The sequence below is a fragment of the Trichoderma evansii genome (assembly GCF_050947405.1).
Source record: "Trichoderma evansii strain SZMC 28006 chromosome Unknown GGI43scaffold_48, whole genome shotgun sequence".
In the NCBI taxonomy this organism is placed as follows: domain Eukaryota; kingdom Fungi; phylum Ascomycota; class Sordariomycetes; order Hypocreales; family Hypocreaceae; genus Trichoderma; species Trichoderma evansii.
The window spans coordinates 19,720-44,270 of NW_028145158.1; the positions used below are offsets into that span (position 1 = coordinate 19,720).

Below are 24,551 nucleotides of genomic sequence, written 5' to 3' on the forward strand. Positions count from 1 at the left end.
GTTGTCCATACCGTACGTTCCAGGACATTTCATAGGCCTCCCTGGTATTCAAGGTGTTGGGTGAGCTCTGGGACAGCCTCAAACAGATCGCCGATCAATCCAACATCTGCCACCTGAAGTATGGGTGCATCAGGATCCGTATTGATAACAGCGATAGCCTTACTATCCTTCATTCCCGCAAGATGCTGGATTGCCCCAGAGATGCCAATGGCCATGTAGAGTTGCGGGGCGACTACTTGTCCCGTCTGGCCAACCTGCATACTGTTATCAGCATAGCCACTGTCGACAGCTGCTCGAGATGCGCCGATAGCAGCATTCAGAGAGTCGGCAAGAGGGACCAGCAGCTTTTCGAAGTCCTCCTTAGATTTGAAACTCTTCCGCCAGATACCACCCGGGATGCAGTGGCCAAGTCGGGACGATGGCTTTTGATTAACTCCTCGCCAACCCATTCAGTACCGACCAAAACGTTCTGTTTTTTTTCTACATCGATGTATTCGACGGTACATTCATGCTCTGCAGGTTCAGCAGCAGGGAACGCCGTTGCGCGAACAGTCAGAACTTTAACGGGGTCGGACGACTGTACCGTCATGATTGCGTTTCCCGCGTACATGGGACGAACAAACACTTTTTCCCCGAATATGTAAGATTATTGTTTCGCTAGGAGAGGTACAGATTCTGGGCATACAAACCATCTTCCGGGTCAATAGAAATCACATCGGAGACTGGCTGGTGGCCATTGTTTGTAAGCATGATGTTACGAATACTTTTTAATGAAAGGAGCTGGAAAATACTTACAGCATCATTCCCTTGAGCCGCTTAAGCGCCCAAGCGCTCAGAAGCCCTCCTAGTCCGCCAATTTTCCTTGCCTCAAGGCAAAATTCTGTCGAAGATGTCCCAATTAAGAGGCCCGTCACAGAACCACCAAGGCGAGCAGCTGCAGTCACCACATTCCGTGCATCCGGTTCAAGTTTCCCATCCCTTGATTCGAGTATAGCCAGCGTAGAAGCTAGTCTGATTCTGTACTGCGGTGGAAGGAGAACTACCCTTCGAGTTCCAGGGATAACCCGAGGTGCAGTGTGGGTGAAGACTCGCATTATTTCGAGATTATTTAATGATGATACTGGGCTTCAGTCAAAGCGCAATAAATAGATTAGCTACCTGCAAATGACTTCAATTGATGCGACAGTCATTCAAACCCACCCTATAGAGCTAGCTAGGAACAAGGCAGGAAATAAAAAGGAGTCTCTTAGTTCCAAGGCGGGGTATATTATTGGCTCTCGGTAATTTGCACATTGCCTTGGTTCCCGAGTACATAGCCTAAACAGATACATAGATAGATACGTAAACCGCAATTCGCCGCTCACTGTGCATTACAGGGCCATTGAATTGCCATGATGGAGGTAAAAGATCTCGGTCATGGCAAACTCCAACCGGCCATTGCCATTAGTCCAAGCGAATGGTGAACAGACGGAACTGTAGCTTGCGGAAATGCCCCAGCGATCTTCAGGTCCCCGTTAGTGAGGCATCTCACTGAATCCCCAAGTTCACAAGACAAATGCAAAGACAAGGTACATTTTGACGTTGTTGGTAGCCAGTAGGACTATGCATTAGACCCATCGCATGTTTCCTACGTTTGCTAGAGTAGATTCACTCTGAGATGCAGTCGATCGTCGAGCACGCCTTCCATATTTAGATTACATTAGCCACTTGGAGCATTAACCGTAAGCTTAGTCCCTGATATTAATATATTTTGACACTCATATTAAAAACAAATGGCTTCAGCCCTATTTCTTCCATTTAGAAAGAGGAGCGTCAAGGTTGATACCACACCCTCGTGCTTTCTCGAGCAATGTTGTGGCAGCTTTAACAACTGGGGCGTCGACCATCTTTCCATTGAGGGTCCAGGCGCCTCTTCCCTGTTCCCGAGCTTCTATATCACCGATAAAGACCTGTGCAGCCCAACTGATCTCATTCTCAGACGGCGCAAAAGCCCTCTGGATGACTTGAACCTGTGAGGGATGGATTGCCTGCTTTCCGTTGAAGCCGAGGCTGCGACCCTCGGTGCTCTCCTCTTCTAGAGCAAAGTCACTGGTTTCATCTCGGACCCCAACGGACACCATATCGATGACCGACGGAATCTCGTGTGCTCGACACGCCGTTACAATGGCTGATCTTGCTAATAGCACTTCTCTTCGGTCAGGTAGCTTCAAAAGTCCCAGGTCCGAAACAAAATCTTCCGCAGCGAACGCGAGGCCTACAAGGCCAAGGGAGCGACCGACCCGGCAGATCTCGTGCAAATTTACAAGCCCGCGAGCAGATTCGATGAGCCCAATCAGGTGGATGGGCCTCGAATTTTGGGTATCCTGGGTCTGGGAGACAGGTCCCGATGATGTGGCAGATGGCGATATGGATCGCTCTGGGGCAACCTGGCGTATAACATCCGCAACAAAGTGTATATCTGAAGCACTTTGCACCTTGGGTATGACAAGGGTGTCGAGATTAGTTCCAGCCGTTTTTATCTAGTCACGTCCGAGTCAGTGAGAAGCAGGCTGCGACGAAACAGCTTCACTAACTAGGTGTGTGAGATCATGGAGAGCGAGGCCGGTTTCTATAGCATTGATGCGCACGGCAATTTCACGCGGCCCACGCTCCGATGGCGCCATGGACCCGCCAGCAACATGGTTGGCGACTAAAGCTCTCGCTGAATCCTTCAAATCGGCCGTCACAGAGTCTTCCAGATCATAAATGACAGAATCAACCGCTAAGCGGGAGGACTTTGCGAGCATCTTCTGAGAAGAGCCAGGGACTATAGAGACCGCAGTCAACAAACTTTTACTTCACAATTTGCCGGGCTAGAGCGGTACCATAGAGCAAGGCCCGCCGGAGGAACGGAGATAGGCGTGACATTGTTGGACGTAAAGTGCCTTGAACTGATCAATAGTAGATCACCATAGACGTAATTGGCTTTGACTATTGACTTTTACTATTGTACTTGAATGTGATTAACCCAAGCTTAAGAGGCTGGCTGGTAGGGGCTTTGTGGACCAAGTCGGCTATAAGCGTTGGAATTTTCGACTTCGGGCTGCCGTGTCTAGACTCGAGTGTAACCTCGGACAGTCTAAGCTTTGTAGCAATGAATGTAGGGTGGGTCACCCGAACACACTCAAAAGACTCTCTCTACGCGCTTATTTCTAACTTTTTAGATTTATGAATGCAAAAAGGCGAAGTGCTGCGGCGCCAAGCCGTGATCCAACTGCAGGAAGTAAGGGTTGACGTGGAGCTTTCGAAAGCCGCCCACAAGGTGCTTTACTCTGTCAGATCTATCCATCTTCAAACTAACCAGCTTATTACTATCTTACTACTACAATGATAATGCACCCCACCTAATCCACATCGTTGACGGCGTCAACGTGCGCCACCGCTACTATAGTTCTCTATCCTGGAATATAGTGGAATATGTTGCAGAAGGCGTATAGAGGAAAGAGAAGAATGGCTTCTCAGGGCTCCTTATCTTGTACAAATGTCATAGCAAGAGGAATATTGCGATCTGTACATTTAGTAGTAAATATAAATAGCAAACCTTCCTGTAGCAGTGAAATTAAGTATAGAATAAAATACCTAAAAATTTTTAACATAAAAATTTAAAATTATATTATATTACAAAATGTGGTAAAATATAATATAATATAATATAATATAATATAATATAATATAAGAAGAAAACATTAAAATTTTGTTTTTAAATAATATACTTTTTATTTATTTTATATATTTTTTTATTAAGTTATTAATATTTTTAGGGAAATATTGCATTTAGGGTAAGCATAAAGTTAGCGCTACAAGAGACTTGTACAGCGCTGTACATTCCCCATAGTGAGTGTACTGTGGTAGGATGCCTGGTAATGGCAACAGCCCCAACCCGTGCCAGCTTGGAGGCGGCTATTCCCCCATCCTGTGGAAGCGGGGTTGAAGAAAAAACAAAACCTCACACAACTCAAACCCCACAACGCCACTGCCAGAAGGATCCTGAACTCAACCTCCGTAAGGCCGTGATTGTTGGACGTCGGTGCGTTGTATCAATTCGGATCCGGAGCCACGATGCAAGTGGATTGAGTAGGAACATTGAATGGAAGGGGATTCCGTGGTGACTGCATGCACGCCCAGTGGAACACCAATGCAGGAACTCCTGCGCCCAAGACATCCCGACAGCCGGTCGAACCGTACCTCTACGGCATGTCACGTGTGCCGCGACAAGAAGGTCAAGTGCTCGGGCAATTGGCCATGTAGTTATTGCTCGAAGCGCGGGCTGGAATGTGAATTTGCGACAACCTCCAAACGCAGGCTGTATTCCGTCTCGTAAGCGCTCTCTTGTCCGACCCTAACAGGGCAGGATCAGGCGTCTTGCTGACTCGACAAGGCACGTCCGAGAATTGGAACAGAAGGTTGCCCGTTATGAGAGCGGAGTTGGTGTGTTTTATTCCATCTACTTTTGCCCATTGGCCAGTCGACTGAATTGATAACGCAGCGCAAGGCGGCTCTCGGAGTCGAGTAGATGAGCAGGAAAGGTCGTCTCCTGACATCTCCATGACGTCGACACCATCTGCGAGCGTCATCGAAGGAGTGAACACCACCAGCATACGACCTCAAGCGGCCATGCGGCCTGAAGATGCTCCTACTGGTGCGCTTGGCCCTGACGCCCAACGTACAACACCAAGATGTGTGACCATCTGGCCTTGGCAAGCTCCAACTTACCAGGTTTCTATTTCTAACACATTACAGCGCTTGCACCCGGGACGTCACTATCATCTAGCGACACTTTCAGCTCCGAGCTAAGGACTCTTCTGATCGCACGTTCACAGCCAAACTTGGATCCAGCATTACGAACCTCGCAAAACGCGGCATCTCCAGCTGTTTCCGTGCCGCAACAAGGGTTCGAGATGATTAAACACTGGCCTACGGAAGAAGACGCGTATACCATGCTAGACATAGTCGTTCTGAATGTAGGAATCTCCCAGCAGCTTTTTGACGTGCGAACATTCTCGGACAATCTGTCAGCGCTCTATGACGGACCATCCAGGAACAGCGGGGTGCCAGAGTTGTGGATCGCCGAATGCCTTTTGGTATTTGCCATCGCGAGGCTTCTACAGGCGCGGTGGGATGACACTTTGAAAATACCCGGCCAGGAATTCTTTGATGAAGCTACCAAGAGACTTCCAAACCTCGGTGGCCTTCGAGATCACCAAGTTTTAGGCATTGAGCTCATGGGACTATGCGCCCTCTATCTCCAGGTCTCTGACCAGAAGGACACCGCTTACTTATATGTGAGTGAACATCGGTCTATTGTTGCTGCTTTCCTAGGCTGCTTATCCGGCGCCAACTAATTCACGCGAAAGGCAAGTATGGCTCTTCGGCTCTCCATGAGCCACGGTCTTCACAGATCTCTTGCGAGTCGTCGGCTTCGCCGCTCAGAGCTTGTCCACCAGAATCGATTGTGGTGGTCAGTGTATATGCAAGAAAGGTAAGCCCTTACATGGAGCTGTGAAGTACCAACCGCATCTGATGAGTTATCAGGAGGCTTGCAGCGGCTGTGGGGTTTCCTGTGGCAATTTCTGACGCAGTCATCACTGCTGAGCAGCCTTCCGACTATGCCGGTTACCCTGCCGCCATTGCCATTGCAGTGAATGTCAAGCTAGCTCGGATCACAGGGCAGATCACAGCAAGTAAGTAGCCCGATCTTCTCATTTCTGTCACGATAGTAAACTTGAGCTCGCAGCTATCTACTCCCGAAACAATGATGCAGAGGCATCTTTTATCAAGGACGTACAGAATATATTGCATTCACTACACCAAGTCGAGAGCACAATGCCTCCAGAGATTGCTGGTGGCATACATCCTTCCGAGCTGCTTCTCAGAGAGACGCTTCTAACTAGTTCACAACTCTCATCGGCAAGGACAAGCGCGTCTCTCTACCTTACAGTCTACCAGGTACTATTCGATCAAGCGTCAGACAAGAAGAAGTTTTACCCGCTGACTGCTATAGACTGTCATATATGCCGTTCGGCCAATCCTCCTCTACATGGCTCGTAGTAGCGGCAGTGACCATAACGATTCGTATCAGACGATGAGCCCCACCCTGCGCCGGCTAGCAGATATCTGTGTTGAGGCAGCTCGGAAAAGCCTCGTCATACTCCAGGGACTGCGAAAGCAGGGTATCATTCGTACGCACCCTCTTGGATCGCCATGCTTGTTATTCAATAACCAACACAATGACCAATATAGCAAAGCATGCGTTTCTCGATCTAGATTGCATTTTCTCTGCCGGCTTCATCTTCGTCCTCGCCGTCGCGGTCAACTCGGCCAGGGGCCAGGCTTACGACGGCATCGACAGCGCGCGAAGCCTGCTAAAGTACCTCGCCAACCTTGGAAACAGGGCAGCTGCGAAGCGGCTGGTCGAGATTGACCAGATGTGTGCCCATCTGGCCTTGCCGATGGAAACACCAAATATGGAAGAGATCCAGCCCGTGGTGCTCATGCAGCCCTTCTCTTTCGAAAGAGCGACCCAGGCTACAAGGCGCCAGTCCGACGTAGCCGGGGGGACGCAGGCCCAAGATACCTCTGGAGAGATGCCCATCCTAGAAAGCGGCACGGTGGGCCAGGATGCTTTAACCACTAGTGTATCGGACCTTGCGGACATTGTGCTTGAAGGAGAAGAAGATTTGTACTGGATGTATCACAACCCGTCACTGTCGCTTACAGGTGTGGACCTACTGGACTGGGAGACATTTGAAAACCAATCAAGCGGTTGGATAAGGTAATTGATTTTATGGTGAAGCACCGGATCCGGGCTTCTGCCAAATTTATTCACTTACCTCTAACTTCAAATAGCTTAATAACTATAGAGGTAATTGATAAGGCGCTTAAATTTCTGAAAGTAATAGAGTGAATTAATTTCGCCGAGATAGCGCGGCGTTTTAATTGCCGTAAGACTATATTATAATGAGGGTTATAAAATTAGTTAGTTTTTTTTTTTCGTTTTTCATTTCATTACTTGTGACGACCTGGTCACTAGATTCCTAGAAGGGTTAGTAACACAGAGGGATTCCCAAGGGACAAACCTAGGTCTAAGGTTTATGTTAGCGGATAGGTTAGGGGATTTATGGGCAATGATAATAATAAACAATAATCGTTCACCACTGAGGTCAATAGACTTAGTGAGTTGCACTTCAATTGTATTGTGATTAGTGTGTTAACAACTGGCTATCTAAGTTATCTAAATGAGTGAAGACCGAACTTATATATCCAGTTGAGCTTTCGTGATTCTTACGGCTCGTCAGGCTCGTGAGACGAGCTGGTCGAGCGTGTAAGTCTATGAGCTCGCGTGGCTCGTAAGTCGACCTCATCGAGCCCATCCTGATTGGGCCATCGGTCCTTCATTAATCCGATGAGCCTTACCCTGTAGGCCCATTGTTGCGACCATAAGGATCGGGTCGTAATATTACTAAAAAAGAATTTAGTTTTTAGTTACTAGTAACCAATTCTATTAGTTTTACTCAGCCTAGTGACGAAACTAATTTATTTTCGTTTTGTTTTCTCAAGGCAATGAAGAAACTAATTAGTTTCCTTCAAGGCACTGAAGACACAAAAACTAATCTTCAAAAACGAAATTAATTTCATTACTAAGAAATTCGTTTTTAATAAGTAATTTAATTACCAATTTACAAGCCTGATTATAATACTATTATTAAGGTAAATAGTAGTTAAGGCTTAATGCTAATAATTTATATAAATTACAGCTATTAAAATAAGAGAAATAATAACTTATTGTATATATTTATAACATTTTATTACGCAGTAGTCTGCTTACCTGTAACAGGCTACGTGTCAGGTGACAAAGAAGCTGGGGTGTAACTAGCTAGAAATCGGCTATCATCCTCCAAGCTCAAACAAACATTCCATGCCGTGCTGACGAATTTTACATCTTCAGCCGAGGATAAAAGAAAGAAGATTTGACGCAACTGGCTAGAAGCTAATTGCCACAAAGGAAGAAGGTATAAAAGAAGGGATGGCTTATCAAGCATCCAAGCTGGCGTAAATAGCATCCAAAAAAGCGGGACACTGTGGCTGACAACTAAATATCCCTGTTTGTTTCCCGATGTCGGCTTTTTTAGTGTTTTACTAGGCAAATCGCTTGTAACTAAGACGCACAAAAACAATAGAATGTAAAATAAAGTCGTTCCAAGTCCAATTTGGTGTCAAATTGAAGCTATTCGCAGCACCAATTTGCACATCTGCTGCAACTATCATGGAGTCGCTTTTTGGGCGTCAATTTGAATCTGTTGACGAGGCTAGAGTCGTCATAGATGAAGTTGCCCTGCCGCTTGGATTGAGTCTAATCAAACACAGAGTCCAGCCTAATAGTATTGAATTCCGCTGCAGTAAAGGGAGGAAGTTCTCGTCACAGGCGAATGCTTCAATATCTGCTGCCCGGCGCTGTAATACAAGCTCGCAGATGACGGGCTGCCCGTATAGGCTTGTTATAAGTCGGCAAAACGCCTTGAGTTCTTGGATTATTCGCCGTACTCGCAACGACAACGCCAATGAATATAATCATGAATTCCTGCTGCCAGGAGCACATTCTGTGAACTGGAATAACGCTGTTTTAAAGAGAAAAGAGGAAATAGTAAATCTTTATAACGCCGGGGTCAAGCCTATTCAAATTCTCTTAAAAATTTAACTTGAAGATAATGACGATGTTAAAGTTATTACTCGCCATGACATTTACAACACCATACGAAGGCATCGTTAACAGGAACTGTCTGGGCGCACGGAAATGGAATGGCTTTATGATTAACTGCAAAATACAGATTCCTATTATTATCAGGACCTCAGGGACCAGGAAAACCGGCTTACGGGGTTATTTATTGCCTTAAAGACCGGGATTGATTTTCTTATCCGTTTTCCTATGGTTTTATTCATGGATTGCACTTACAAGACGAATAAATTTAATATGCCTTTATTTAATATTACTGGCGTTACATCTTTCAAGAAGATATTCCAAGTTGCAGCTATATTTCTTACAGGAGAGACTTAAAGGTATTATAATTGGGCCATAGGCGTTTTTCATGATTTATTAGAACAAGTTAAAGTTCCTTATCCAAAGGTTATTATAACAGACCGGGAGCTTGCCTTGATGAAGTCTCTAGACTTATATCCATCCACAAGTGCAGTAGTGCACTTATTATGCTGTTGGTATGTTAATATGAATGTACTAGCAAAAATAAAGCAATTTTTCCCAAAGGTAATGTTTAATAAGGAAAAAAACTGCATCTAACGCGCACTATAGTTCCAGCGATTTCTCATAGACTGGAATAACCTCATTGCCTCTTCTACTGAAGAGGAATATAATAAACGGCTGCAAGTTATAATAAAGCCACAGGCCTATCCTGCTGAGGCCGTGAAGTATATTACAATAACATGGCTGCTGCCGTGGAAAAAGAAGATAGTTCGCTTTTACATTGATTAACAACAGCACTTTGGGCACACCACAACCTCGGCGGCCGAGTCAATGAACTTATGGTTAAAGAAGTTTATTCAAAGTAGTGGTGGCGATCTTACAACTGCATTTTCTTGACTTACAGGCCTCTGGCGACATCAAGAGTTAGAGATTCAGAATTATCAAGCTCTAAGGATGAACAAAATAATAAACTTAACCCGTTAGCTATTATATTTACAAATTTGTGACCGAGTTACATCAGTAGCATTACTTTTGCTACTCCAAGAGCAGGAAACTACCTCTAATCCTGAACAACTTTAAAAAGAGGTCTGCAGCCCTTGCGTCTTTCATACGATTTACGGGTTGCCCTGCAAACATTATACTCAAACGAATCTCTAGAAACGAGCCTATTCAGCTATCTGAGATTCATCCATTTTAGCATTAGTTAAGCGACCAAAATGAAGTAGTTCCATTAACTGTTCCATTTAACCTTCTTATCGTCAAGAATAAAGGTCGGCCAAAAGGCAGCCTTAACCTTGAAAAAACACCACAAAAGCAGATTACTACAAGAAGACAGCCTAGCCTATTTGAGCGTGTAATAACGTTAGAAGAAGCCGAGGCTCTTGAAGATAATCGCTACCGGCCGCCTCCCTCGTCCGCTCCGGCCAAATTGACATCAAAATCAACAGTCCGGGCTGCTGCGATGCCTTCAATTTCAACAACTGCAGCCGGTCTCCGGGTCGTTGATCTAGTTGATACATATGAGCCCGGCACAGAGATGCAGAGGTCATACCAACGCACTAGGCAATGGCTTGAAGACTATGAGGAAGAGGACGAGTGGGTTGACGAGATCAACGCCGAATTTGAAGATCAAATGGATCAGGCGTGGGAGGAAGCTGAAAATACAGCTCAAGCCGTTCAAGAAGACATAAAAAACACTCAGGAATGCATTATTGTAGCTGTAGACTAGTAAGTATTTCTTTTCATATAATTTCTATTCCCTTCCTTACAGCCTAATTTGTATGAGAACGCCGGAATCGGCGTTCTGCCACACAAAGCCACAGTGTCCCGCTTTTTTGGATGCTATTTACGCCAGCTTGGATGCTTGATAAGCCATCCCTAAAAGAAAATGATTTTCCTTTAGAGAAAGAAGGAAGGGCAGAGATAAATATAGTCCTTTGATAATACCTAGCAGCTATTTAGTAACGAATACGCACCCAGTCCCCACTTAATTCTATCACTCTTCTTGCAATAGCCCGACCGTGACACTACGCCCAATAGTGGCTCGGCTTGCACTCTCGGGCCACAAAGGAAATAATTGTTCATGTATTTTCACCAGTCTTATGGTAAGGACTTAGAAGGCTTAACACACGCACCGTAACCAATACAGAGCCAACATCATACGCCGCCTACCCCTGGGTGATATCCCCTTTCATGCACAAGACTCCTGCCTTTTCGACGGCAATATTGCATCCGTCTGGGTCATCTCCAGACCCCGATGGCCGGATCGTGTATTTTTCGCCTGCGTATATTGGTGATGTAGCTCTGTAGACAATCTCTCTGATTCATGCGCCTTCTCCAGTATGGGTGTCGCGCCAGTAGTCGAGCATATTGATCAGATTCAGAGGACCATGCACGACCAGGCCGGGATGATTCTCGACGCCTTGGCTCCACGCACCGTCGTAATGGATTCTGTGAGCATTGAACGTCAGAGCCGAGAATCGGAAGAGGGCGACCAGTGACCAGCTCATTTGCCGCTCAGGAAATGCTACGTGTACTTTGTCAGGTCGCAGTTTCCTTCCACTATGCTCCTACTCGGCAGTCCGTACGTACCTGAATTCTGGCGCGGCAAATCAACGCAGCTGGACTGTGCCTTTGCAACACGTGTAGAAATTTTCTTGTCGTCTGCGGGCTCTTGCAGTTCGACTCGGAAGATCCAGGATCTATCACACGGTCAGAAAATCAACGATATGGAAGAACAATGGGGGAGGTGGCCGCCGTGCTCGCCTCTGATCGACTGGGGCCAACCCCTTGTTGCCCCAGAACTCCTTCTCCACGCTGACGAGAATCATGTCGCTCCCGTCGCGGCTCGTCTTCGGCACCGCACTTAGCAGCCTTGTGCGCTCCTCCACTTCCTCCCCGACGCGTAGCGGCCGATCCTTGGTCCACTTTATCCGGCCCCCAGCCCACATGCGCCGGGTGAAGGGCGCAGGCGAGTTGAACGCACGGTCCGTCCCATCAATGCCGAGGTCAACCTCGCACCCTTGAGGAGTGAAGTAGACCAGGTGGTAGCCCGGTGGGACAGGAGTGCCAGCCAGTGGGGCGATCTTCGAGATGTTCAACCCCGGGTGCAAATGCGACCGGTTGAGGGTCAGGCTCAGCCTCTGGAGCTGATTTCCGTCCAGAACCTGCCGCCTCTTTTGGACGGTGCCCTTCAACGTCTCCATGAGCCGGCTGGCGGCATCGGAGGCAGTAGTGCTCGCGAAGCGCTGACGACAAAAGTTAGCCTCCACGAGCGTTGTGCGAATAGTGCGTGATACCGTAGTGAGTGCCATGGCTGCCAGAACTGCAACGACAGGAACGTGCACCAGCCACTATCCAGCAATAGACACTGGATCAAGTTCCTGGGCGACAGATTGGAACCAAAGAGAGTCAAATTCGGATACAGACCAAGGCAAACCACTTTATTCTGGTCTTGGTACTTGGGGGATGACTCGGCGCGCGATGGCCATTATCCGGCAAATCGGCTACTTGTGCCCTGGCCCTTTGTAGGAAATCCAGATGGAACTGTATCTCGTCATCTAGGCTCCCCTGAGGATCCAGGTAGAGCCTAAAATAAAGCACTCCGTCTCCCAGCTCTGCCATTCTTGGCTGGAAGGCATGCGGGTGTTGATTCGCGAGGTTATCCTCGGTGCTCTGCATGATGTACGGATGATCGTTCGCCGGCGCATAAAGCCGCCGCACACTGACCAAACCTCGTGGCGACTATGTCACTGCATCACTCATTCCCCACACGTTCTGGATTAGTTTTTCTGATCTACTATCATGCTCACCATATATTAGTTATACACTAATGATAGCATAAATATTGCTTTTATTTATTTAATATCTCTAACGCTAAGCTACTAGTTATATAAAGGTTAAATAACAGTAGGTCATTAAGATGGTATATGAGATTGATAAGAAAGATATATTCTTAAGATAACTAGCAGCTTTCCATCTTCAATTTAAGCTTTACAAATTTAAAGGATAAATGTCGGTTTATAGCACTTCTATATTGATCCTACTAGACACTCCCTTCTAAACCCAAGGCGGTGCAAGTGGTCCAAAAATACATTTAATAACTGCGAGGTAGGTGCAGCACCTTCTCACTAATGTAGTTGAGAATCATTTCGCGACTAACGGGTGCGATCCTCGGCACAAGGCACTCTCTGAACCATCGCTCGACATCGTATTCGGCCGCATATCCCATACCACCATGCGTTAAAACAGCCTTTTCGCACGCGTTGAACGCTGCCTCCGCAGCCATATACTTGGCGCTATTGGCCGCCACGCCAACAGACTCCAAGGAGACCGCTGTGGCGCCGGAGCTTGCCGGTTTGCCGCTGTCATCGTACAGCTTGGCAGCATGATACGTCGCGAGCTTGGCGGCCTCGAGCTTCATGTATGCGTCTGCTAGTGGATGTGCGATTGCCTGGTTCTGCCCAATCGGGCGCTGAAAGACAACCCTGTCTTGCGCGTACTGGGCAGCTTTGTTAAGGGCTGCGTAGCCAAGGCCCAGGGCTTCTCCTGCTAGGAGGCAACGCTCAGCATTCATTCCATGCAGAATGATCTTGAAACCCTGTCCCTCTTGCCCTATCAGGCTATCCGCCGGAATCATGTAGTTATCAAAAAAGACCTCATTCGCATCCACCGCCCGGCCGCCGAGCTTCTTAATTTTGCTCATATCCAGGCCCGGCTGGTCACGGTTAAGGTCGATACAAAATAGAGACAGCCCCTCGCTAGGCTTCTTGAGTTGGTCTAGCGGCGTAGTCCTCGCCAAGAGGATCATCTTGGATGCGACCTGGGCACAGGTAATCCAGATCTTCTGCCCGGTGACCCGGTATGAGCCATCCTTCTGCTTCGTGGCCGTCGTAGATAATCGCAGCGTGTCTAGTCCGGCATTCGGTTCTGTAACACCGAAACAGACCCGCCATTTGCCAGATATAATGTTGGGTATCGTGCTTTCCAGCTGTTCCTTGGTGCCAAATCTCGCCAGCGGCTGCGTGGCATAGACGTTGGCGTGGATTGCCTGCGCACCTGCCATGCCCGCCCCGCTCTCCGTGATGGTCTGCATCATCATAGTGGCCTCTGAAATGCCTAGACCCGACCCGCCCAAGGACTCAGGCAGTGCGATACCAAGCCAGCCATCCTTGGCCAAGGCAGCATGGAAGCCCTGGGGATCTTGTTCCGTCTGATCCTTTTCCTGCCAGTAGGAGTTGGGGAATTGAGAGCACACCTGCCCAACAGCTTCTCGCACAGTCAGTTGTGTCTCTGTGAAGCCGGTGGTCTCCATGAGACGGCGCTGTTGCGATGCCGAAAATGTGCGATTCCCGTAGGCGATATGTGGAGCTCGGCATGGCTGTGCCTTTCGGGCAGGCCGCAGCATGAGTCTTGCGAAATAACGTGACATTTTTGAAGGGCAAGGGGGATCCAAAATGCAATACGGTTATTCGAGAGGCCTTGAATACCCCGAAATTCGTGGTGACATATGGATTAATCTGCATTGCCATCCATTTAAGCTTGTTCAGGCCCTCTAGGAAATCTGGATCGCCGACTCGGAAGAGTGAACCGGGAATACCGAAATGCAGCCGACACTTCGGCCACTTGATCCGAAATCATACATTCCGGCCGGATGGCGCCGGTGACTCGTTATTCTGCAATAGTCATGGTGGCTTATCATGTGGCTAGGGATGTTGGCTAGAGTGTCGCTTAAATAGCTGTCTGACATCAACCGCGCCGATGCATATGTAAGATTATACCCCAGGGTCCCGACTCCTTAGGGAGGGTTAGGTTCCTTATAAAAGCTGTATTTCAACTTAAACTAACTCCACCTCTACCTCCGGAGGTAGACTGGCTCCATCTCTGCTTCCAAATGTAAGCTAACTTCACTTCTGCCTCCGGAGGTAGAATATTTTACCTCTACCTTTAAAAAAGTAAACCAACTTTCCCTCCAGAGGTAGATTAATTTTTACCTCTGCCTGACTATTAATCCACTGGTTGTTCGACTCCAACAAGGCTCCGATTACTAGTAAACTGCTGATATGCATGAACCATGTAAATTTAAATAACCTGTTTTTAAATAATTATTTTTATTAGCTTATACTAAGCTTTAAGTGGGTCCTGCTGGCTTAGGTTAAGTATATTAAATTTATAAGCTAGGGTAAGGGTTATAAAAAAAAAAAAGTATATATTTTTATATATAAATAAAATAAGCTTATAATAAAAAAATAAAAAATAAATTTTTATAATTTTATTTTATATAATATTAAATATTAAATTATAAAATAAAATATTAAAAATATAATAAAAATATTAAATAAGGTATTTAATAGAAATTAAAAAACTACAATAATAAAATAATATAATTTATATTAAAAGTAATATTTTTATTATTATATTAAAATTTAATTACCAAAATATTTTATAATAAAAATTAAATATAAGATTTAATTTATAAATTTATAATAAAATAAATTTAAAAAAGTTATTTAATAATTAAATATTTTTATAATAATTATTAAAAAAAATAATTTAAAAGAAAATAATAATAATAAGAAAATATTAAAAAAAAATATTTCAATAAAAATATTTTTAATATTATATTAGTTTAATTAAATAATAAAAATAATATTAAAATTTACTTTTATATTTTATAATAATTTTTAATATTAATTAACTAAGTTATAGATTTTATTATATTTATATATTTATTTTATAACTAGTTTTTTTTATTATAAATAAATTTTAATACTAGAGTATTTTTTTAAAAATAATATTAAAATTAAATAATTTAACTAAATTAAATAATTTAAATAAAAAATTAAATTATAAAATTAATTTTAAAATTATAAATTGTTTTTATAAGAAATATTACTATTAACTAGTAAATAACTTATATATATTATTTAAATTAATTATATAATAAATAATATATAAGAAAAGTTATTAAAAATATAAAATTAAATTAAATTAACTAGTATAAAAAAGTAATAATAAAATATTAAGCTATTATAAAAATTAAATTAATATAAGTAAGTTTTAATATATAACCTAGGTTATTATTACTAATATAAAAATATTATTTAATAATTTTATATTTAGCTAGTAAAGTTAAATTAAAAAAATAATATATTTATAAAATATTATTAATAGCTTAATTTACAAAAAACTAGGAAAGTTATTTATTAATAATTAAAAGAATAAATAGCTTAAGCTAGGATCTGGTTAAGTAATAAAAATTATTAGTAAAGTACTCTAGAAAAAAGTAAAAAATAGGAATAATATCACAACCTAACATATAAGAACATAACCAAGCGGTATATACCACGGATTAAGTACAGACCAAATTACTAATTAAAAGCTAAAAGTATAAGACTAATAGACTATTATCATCAGCCTTAAACAAAAGTTAATACAAGCTGATTATTAGCCACGGTTAGCTATGATAGGACTACTAGATATATAAGTTTATTTTACTACACTTATTAAATAATTTAAATAGCTAGTTATTAATATAAAATTAAAATTATAACACGCTCTGCACTGCTTATACTCTAGTAATATTTATTTACTATTACTTATATTACTTATTAGGTTTCCTAACTACTCCACTAACATAAACCCAGAATCATTTACTAGGTTTATCCCTTGGGAATTTACCCTATACTAACTATTTAATATATAATTTATTACATATTAACAACTCTTATTTAAACGGTTACTAGACTTACAGGTAATAATAAAAATGAGCTACTACTAAAACTGTCCTAAGCTAATAAATAAATCTACTATAAATAATCTAGAAACACATTAACTAGAACAGCAAAAACAAGGAGCTGTAGCTCGCCTAACTATCCTAAAACAAATCATCTAAGGCATAATTATATAACAGGACAAAGATAAACAGCACATTATTAATCTACAACAGCAATAAAAGACTAATAAATAAACTATTATTAACCTGCGCTAATAATTAAATAATACACTACAGGTTATTAACCTAGTTATACTTACTGTAGCTATTAATAACCCTGTGGCAAGATATGAAAAAAATCCAGGGGAGATTATTTAACTAGTAATACTAACCCCTTTTAAAAAAAACCTTAAAAAAATCCAAGCATTCTTCACTAATATAAGAGCTTACTTTAAGTATTTCTTAACTATTATAGCAGATAATAAAATAAGAGTTTATATAGCAGGAGGAAGACTTGAAAAAGCTGCTAAGGACTAGTTCAAGCCTTACCTCAAGGACTTTGAAAAAAATAAACCAGTAAAAAAAAAACCGTTTACTAACACCTTATTTAATAATTATAATAAGTTAAAAGTGTAACTTAAATAACTTTTTAAAGAAAAAGATAAGAAAAAGAAAATAAAAAATGTTTTTTTTAAACTTTAATAAAAAGGTATATATTTAAAATATACTGCTAAATTTATATGCCTTAATACTAAAACAGACTTTAAAGACGCCTTAAAATAAATACTATACTATTAAAGGCTTAAGTTAAATATAAAAGATAACTTAACCAGGGAAAAACTCCTTACCACTTTTAAAAAACTTTCTAAAAAAGCTACCCGCATTAATAATAAATAATACAAGCAATGCCTAGAAAAATAATATAAAAAGAAAAAAAACTATAAAAAGATATTTAATTAATTAAATTAAGGAAAAAAATAAGATAATTATATTATAAAGGATAATAATATTTAACTAGGAAAAATAAATATAAATATTATTAATAAGAAAAAATTCCTTGAAATTTATAACTCTTGTAGTAAGAAAAGCTATAAGGAAATAAACTGCTGTATGAAATAAACCTGCGGATTTTATAATAAAAAGGGCTATAAGGAAGTTAACTGCTATTTTAAGAAAAATAAAAAGCTTTAAAAAACCTTTAAATATAATAAAACAAAAATAGATTTTATTATAGAAATCCTATATAACTGTTTAAGCTAGACAACATATTATAATAACTTATATCTTATATATTAAAACAGTAAAAAAAAATTAGAATATTACTTAAAAAAGTTACAAGTAAAAAAAACTAAAACAGTTAAAATTAATACTTTTAATTTTTATAACCAAGTTCCTAGTAAAGACAGAGACTTAGACTTTAGTATAAAGTTACTCTGCGAACACTGTAAATTTATTAGTAAAAACTATAAATATAACAGATAATACATAGCTAAATAAAGAAACTATTATAAATATAATAATTACTACTTTAAGAACCCTGATTATAAGTGCCAGGGATACCTAGATTATAAATCTATAAAAAAATACTAATATAACTGCAAAGGAGAATAATAATAAAACATAAAAGCTATATACAAACTTTTCCAAGAAAAAAATAATTTAATTAAAGCCTATCTTAAAAAATAAGCTAACTTTGTAAAGAAAACAAGAGATATAAACTTAAATAATAATAAATACTTGTGTTAATAATATGAATTTAATAAACTATAACATGACATAATATACTTATAATATAAGAGGAATTACAAATATCTATAATGCGGATTATAAAATATTAAATATTACTGTATTATACCTTAATAATTGGATAAATCACTTTTATTTTAAATATATAAATATAACCTTTACAGATTTAAGAACCTTAATTATAAATATATAAAATGCTAAACCTGTAGATTAATAAACTTATAACATAATTACTATAATATCTTAAATATATAAGTTAAAAAATAAAAATAATAAGAAAAATAATAAAAATATATTAAGGAAAACCCACTTTAAAAAATAATATTAAAAAAGACATAAGAATAAATAAAAGTAATAAAAATTAATCTTATAAATATTTAATAAAAAGAAGAAATAATAATTTAAAATATTCTTAGCTTTTTTAATAAAGAATATAATATTTTAACATGGAAATTATATAATAAATTATACTACTAAACCCATATATTTAATAAACTTAATAACTAGCACTAGTAATAAAGAACTAAACTAACCCCTATAATACACTAATATTATATAATATATTTTATAAATTATATAATAAACTATTATAGCAAACACTACCAGGAAATAAAATAATTTAAATAACTTATTAAATAATTAGCTATAAAAAAATATAACTTTAAAACCTATAAGAAAAAGAAAGTAAATAAAACCTTAATTAAGAAATATTACTAAATAACTTAATACTAGAATAATAATATAAAATATAAATAATATATAAAATACTAAAATATTATTTAAAATAAAACTTACTTAAATAAAATTCACATTAACTTAATAAAATAAAATAAAAAGAAACTATTAATTAAAAAGTATATTAATTAGTATTTAGTAATAATATATATAAATAATAATACAGATTATAATCTTATTACTCTTAAAATAATAACTTAACTCAAATTATTATATATTAAAAAAAAGCAACTTATATATATATTTAATATTACTACACCTAACGCCAAGATAACAATTAAATACAAAACTAATTATTTCTTAATTATAATTACTAATTATACTAAGACTATTAAGTTTAATATTATAAATCTTAATACCTGTAACATGTTACTTAAACACCTATAGTTAAAACAGGGTAACCTATTAATTAACTAGAAAATAAAGGAAATACTCTAGGACAGAGACATTACTTAAAAGCTGTAACTAGGCTATAAAAAAGGCAGGGAAAGCAAAGACACGCTTATAGACTTAAAAATAAAACCTTCTATATAATAAAATTAAAAAAAAATAGAAAAAATAAAAATAAAACTTAAAAAAAAAGTTAGATTTAAGGAAAAAAGATTACTAGTATTACTATAATATAATAACTAACAAGTTAAAGAAGAATAAGTGCGTATTAATAGAATTATTATACAAGTTAAAATAAAATTATAAGCTTTAAATAAAGTATTACTAGAGGTAAAAGAAAGAAAAAAAACTCAAAAAATTAAAAAAAACTCTCTAAAAAATACTTTAATAATATTAAAGAAAATATAAAAAATTATTTAATTTAATATTAGAAATAATATAATTACTTTACTTATAATAAGATTATTATATAAATTTTATAAATAAAAAAATAATAAAATTTTTTTTAATTTATAATTTTAATAAAATAAAACTTTAAACACTTAAAAAATAAATATAAAAGTAATTTAAAAAAAAATATATTAAACTATTTATATTACTAGCCAAATATCCTGTTATATTTATATTAAAAAAAAATAAGAAACTTTAATTAATTATAAACTATTAACAGTTAAACAAAATTACTATTAAAAATTAAACTTTATTACCACTTATTATAAAAATTTAAAACTGCTTAATTAATATTAATTAATTTACTGCTTTAAATCTCAAAGAAACATATAACTTAATTTACATTTATAAAAAAAATAAATAAAAAACAGCATTTAAAATATATTACAAATTATTTAAATACTTAATAATACTATTTAAATTTACTAATATACTAGTAATATTCTAATAAATAATTAACTATATATATTACAAGTATATATTAATAACTTTATAATTATATACTTTAATAATATTCTTATTTTTTTAAAAACCCTTAAAAAACACAAGCAACATGTTTACAAAGTATTATAAATATTATAAAATACTAACTTACTAGTAAAACTAGAAAAGTATAGCTTTTATATATAAAAAGTCAAGTTCTTAAAACACTTAATCTTACCAGGATAAGTTTAAATAAATCTAGATAAGTTAAAAGCAATTTAAGATTAGAAATTGCTAAATACTAGAAAAAGAATATAAAACTTTTTAAGCCTAGTAAACTACTATTAAAGATTTATTAGAAATTATAATAAAACTACTAAATTACTTACTAATACCACTTAACTTAAAAAAAATAAAAAAAGTAAAAAAAAACTAAAAAACAAAAAACTCATATATAAACTAAAAATAAAAAAAACATTTAAATAATTTAAAAACACCCTTCTTAATAAACTTGTGCTTATTATATATAATCTTAACAAGCTATTAAAAATTAAAACTAATTTATTAAATTTTACTATTAAAAAAGTACTAATATAAAAAAATAAAAACAGAAAAAACTATCTAGTAGTATACTTCTTATAAAAGCTATATAAACCCAAGTTAAAATACCTTATTTATAACAAAAAATTTATAATAATTTTTAAAACATTTAAAAAATAAAAATATTACTGCTTAGAAAGTAAGTATAAGGTTAAGGTTTACACTAACTACTATAATATTATATACTTTACTAAAACTTAAAAACTTTTTATATAATAAACATATTACTTTAAAACACTCTTAGACTTTAATTATAAACTTATCTATTATAATAACATAATTAATAAATAAGCAGATGTATTAAGTAAAAAAAAAGAATATTTTAAAAAAGTCCTGGAATTTAAAGCCTAGATTTTAAAAAAAAATTATAAAAGGAATTATAAGCAAATATAAGTTAATACTTTATTTATTATAAAAAAATATAACCTAATTTTTAATAAAATAAGAGAATATATATTAAATATAAAACTAGATTAACTCCTAGAAGAAGTAATTATAGAAAATAGCTTATTAAAATAAAATAAGAAAATTTAAGTATTACTAGAATTATAACTAGAAGTAATATAAAACTTATATTATAATATAGTCACAGCAGCATATTATAGTATTTATATAATTTATAACTACACAGTGTAATATTAAAAGTTTAAAGGATTTAAAAGCAAAGTCTTAGAAGTTCTTAAAAAATATAACATATATAAGAAAATAAAAAATAAATAACACCGGCCATATAAAATATTACAACTAATCCTAGTTCTAGAAAGGAATTAGTATACTATTATATTTAACTACATTATTAAATTACTTAAATTAAAAAACTCATTAACAAAAAAACACTTTAACAGTATTTTTATTATTATAAATAAGCTTTTAAAACAAGTATACTTTTTATTATATAAGAAAACATATATAATAAAAAATTTAGTATATTTTTATATAAAATATATATTTACTAAATATAAAATACTTAAAAAAAATTATATTAAACAGAGAATTAACTTTTATTTTTAAATTTTAACAAGAATTAATAGCTAAACTAGGAACCTATTATAAGTTAAGCATAATATACTATCTATAAATAAACAAACAAATAGAAAAAATAAACTAAGTTATTAAAGCTTACTTATAATATTATATTAACCTATAACAGGATAATTAGGTTAAAATACTGCCTTAAGCATAACTTTAATATAACAGCTTAGTATTAGAATTAACAGGAGTTACACTATTCTATATTAACTACAGGTTTACACCAGAAGCTTATAAATTACCTTATAATAATCCAAATACGGATAATATACGCATTTTTATAAAAAATATAATCCAACTATAAAATAAACTTAAAGCTTAACTTAAATTTATTAGGGAATATATAAAAAAATATACTAATTAAACAAGGATTAAAGGACTAACCCTTTAAAAAGAAAATATAATCTACCTACTATAATATTTATATAATAAAAAATTACTAAATATTAAAATAAATAAGCTAAATAATAAATTAAATTTTAAAAAGCTTAGACTATTTAAAATCTCAAAGAAAATCAGCGAAGTTAATTATAAACTAAATTTACTTAATAATATAAAGTTAAAAATAGCCATTTTTTATATCTTACTCCTTAAAAAAGCACTAGTAAATGAAAAAACAGGCGAACTAATTATAAATAAAATCATTATTTAAGATATTAAAAAGGAATATAAAATTAAGAAATTAACTCGCCTGTAAATAAATAAATAAATAAGAAAACAAGAATACTTAGTAAAATAAAAAGAATATAACCTATCCAAAGACTTATAAGTCCCTGAGGAAGAATTTAAAAGGAATGCCTAGATAATTTTACAGAAATATTACCAGGCCTTAAAAATTTATTAAAGAAACTTAAATTAAGTACATTAGCTGCCCTGACAGACTAGATATTTAGCACAGCATTAGCTTCCTGCTACACTATTTTATCCTAAGCATTTAAAGCCTCTATTCCACGCACAAACACCTTGTCACTTTAATTCTTAGTCTTTTACTTTAATTTTTAAATACGCTGAAGATGATTCAGCGCCTTAGACAAGGCTAACTTGGCCTCACGCTCCTCCTTATTATACTTCTCATAATCTTAACATAGTTAAGCTACTACGCGATTAATACAAGTAAAAGTAAATATAAGAAAGTACTTACAAGAAGAAGCCACTGTTCCGCTATTACACGCCTTCTTAAAACGAATACACTGCTAATAGTAAATAAAACAAGCACTATACTTATATTCTTGCTCTTTACTAGCTGTAATACACCTAAAATAAGGCATGGCTAAAACTCTAGTTAATTATATCCAAGCGCTTAACTGCTTACAATTTTAATTAATTTACTTTTTAACTTTAAAATATAACACAGCACAAGCTTTTTACCTTTTATATTAATCTGCAGGTATTTTATTAGTACTATAAAAATTAGAGGAAAATAAAAACAAATTATTACACACTGTATAGTTAAGCTGTAAAAATATTATATAATAAAAAAAATATTATATTATACTAAGACAAGGAATTACCCAGGGTTTTATAACAGGCCTTAGGAATAAGATTTACTAGAGGGGGATATTATATTATAACCTAACGCATAAGAACGTAACTAAGTAGTATATATTACAGATTAAGTATAGACTAAACTACTAATTAAAGGCTAGAAGTACAAGGCTGACAGATTATTATTATTAGCCTCAGATAAAGGTTAATATAAGCTAACTGTTAGTTACAGTTAGCTATAATAAGACTACTAGATATATAAGTTTGCTTTATTACACTTATTAAATAACTTAGATAGCCAGTTATTAACACAGAATTAAAATTACAACACACTCTGCACTGCTTACACTCTGGTAACATTTGTTTACTATTGCTTATATTACTTATTAGGTTTCTTAACCGCTCCGCTAACATAAACCCAGAATTATTTACTAGGTTTGTCCCTTGGGAATCTACCCTATACTAACCATCTAGTGTACGGTTTGTCACAGAACATGTGTTGTTTTTCCTGTCTAGTAAAGAGAATCCGATTCTCTTTATATGCTATCTATCCAGGTTACTCCCGGATTATCTATCTTCCTTGCGCTTCCCTTCCTACCCGGAAGGTGCGCTGTAAAGCTCTGTTAAAGTATATTAGATGTTATTATAATAGCCAGAAAATAAAAAAAATAAGTAAATTAACTAGATTAATCTAGACTTTGAAAATAAGATAAACTAGGCATAGGAAATAGCAAAGCAGGATGCCTTGGCCTTGGTTAAAGAGAGGGCTTTATAATAAGCTCAAAAATATTAAAAAAAGACTATATTTACATTTGCAATAGCTTCAAATTTAACTTTAAAATTATCTTTAACTTTAACTTTAATATTAAAGCTATTTAGTTAATAGTTTTCTTTTAATTGACCTTTGAGGGATTTATAATGTCCTCTTTTTTATATAAAACATTAAGAAATACCAACATCAGTCATATCCCTCTAGTAGTATAGTTACTTAGCCACAGGACCCCGGTTAGGGGGGGTGCTTGATACGCCTAGGGGGGTGCTTGATAAGACGTCCCTATTAATAAGTTTGTCGAGTTGACTAATTAACTCGCTGATCGAGTTAATGAGTCCCTTCTGATTGGTATGTCGGTCCGACGTTAATCCGTTTTGGCCTACCTTGTAGGCCCGTTGTTGCGACCATAAGAGTCGGGTCGTAACATGGGGATATTTTATATTAAAATTTTTTTCTAAAGTTAATCTTATGGC

The 24,551-nt window shown here is 36.5% G+C and overlaps 6 protein-coding genes across 6 annotated transcripts; 2 read left to right on the forward strand and 4 right to left on the reverse strand.

Annotated features, from left to right (window-relative positions):
• Window positions 1-29: 29 nt before the first annotated feature.
• On the reverse strand, window positions 30-750 carry GGI43DRAFT_432489 (electron transfer flavoprotein subunit alpha/FixB family protein; the record flags this gene model as incomplete). Its single annotated transcript, XM_083209587.1, has 3 exons — window positions 30-422; window positions 485-624; window positions 690-750. 3 exons carry the CDS (start codon window positions 748-750, stop codon window positions 30-32), a joined length of 594 nt encoding a protein of 197 aa, XP_083055053.1.
• Window positions 751-1,413: 663 nt separating this feature from the next.
• On the reverse strand, window positions 1,414-3,144 carry GGI43DRAFT_419279 (HpcH/HpaI aldolase/citrate lyase family protein). Its single transcript, XM_083207653.1, has 3 exons — window positions 2,865-3,144; window positions 2,574-2,806; window positions 1,414-2,519 (listed from the first exon to the last, which is right to left on the reverse strand). The coding sequence occupies exons 1-3, from the start codon at window positions 2,905-2,907 to the stop codon at window positions 1,785-1,787; spliced, it is 1,011 nt and encodes a 336-aa protein (XP_083055054.1). The 5' UTR covers window positions 2,908-3,144; the 3' UTR covers window positions 1,414-1,784.
• Window positions 3,145-3,878: 734 nt separating this feature from the next.
• Window positions 3,879-7,190, forward strand: GGI43DRAFT_419296 (Zn(II)2Cys6 transcription factor). Its single transcript, XM_083207654.1, has 9 exons — window positions 3,879-4,356; window positions 4,418-4,467; window positions 4,526-4,717; window positions 4,780-5,321; window positions 5,394-5,518; window positions 5,572-5,720; window positions 5,774-5,985; window positions 6,041-6,218; window positions 6,280-7,190. Exons 1-9 carry the CDS (start codon window positions 4,127-4,129, stop codon window positions 6,813-6,815), a joined length of 2,214 nt encoding a protein of 737 aa, XP_083055055.1. The 5' UTR covers window positions 3,879-4,126; the 3' UTR covers window positions 6,816-7,190.
• A 1,061-nt stretch (window positions 7,191-8,251) lies between these two features.
• GGI43DRAFT_432490 (uncharacterized protein) lies at window positions 8,252-8,734 on the forward strand (the record flags this gene model as incomplete). The annotated part of the gene is made up of 1 exon (XM_083209588.1): window positions 8,252-8,734. The coding sequence occupies exon 1, from the start codon at window positions 8,303-8,305 to the stop codon at window positions 8,732-8,734; it is 432 nt and encodes a 143-aa protein (XP_083055056.1). The 5' UTR covers window positions 8,252-8,302.
• Window positions 8,735-10,561: 1,827 nt separating this feature from the next.
• Window positions 10,562-12,415, reverse strand: GGI43DRAFT_419303 (uncharacterized protein). The gene is made up of 3 exons (XM_083207655.1): window positions 11,501-12,415; window positions 11,327-11,436; window positions 10,562-11,261 (listed from the first exon to the last, which is right to left on the reverse strand). Exons 1-3 carry the CDS (start codon window positions 12,046-12,048, stop codon window positions 11,059-11,061), a joined length of 861 nt encoding a protein of 286 aa, XP_083055057.1. The 5' UTR covers window positions 12,049-12,415; the 3' UTR covers window positions 10,562-11,058.
• Window positions 12,416-12,669: 254 nt separating this feature from the next.
• On the reverse strand, window positions 12,670-14,799 carry GGI43DRAFT_419306 (acyl-CoA dehydrogenase family protein). The gene has a single exon (XM_083207656.1). The coding sequence runs from the start codon at window positions 14,163-14,165 to the stop codon at window positions 12,831-12,833; it is 1,335 nt and encodes a 444-aa protein (XP_083055058.1). The 5' UTR covers window positions 14,166-14,799; the 3' UTR covers window positions 12,670-12,830.
• Between the last annotated feature and the right edge of the window lie 9,752 nt (window positions 14,800-24,551).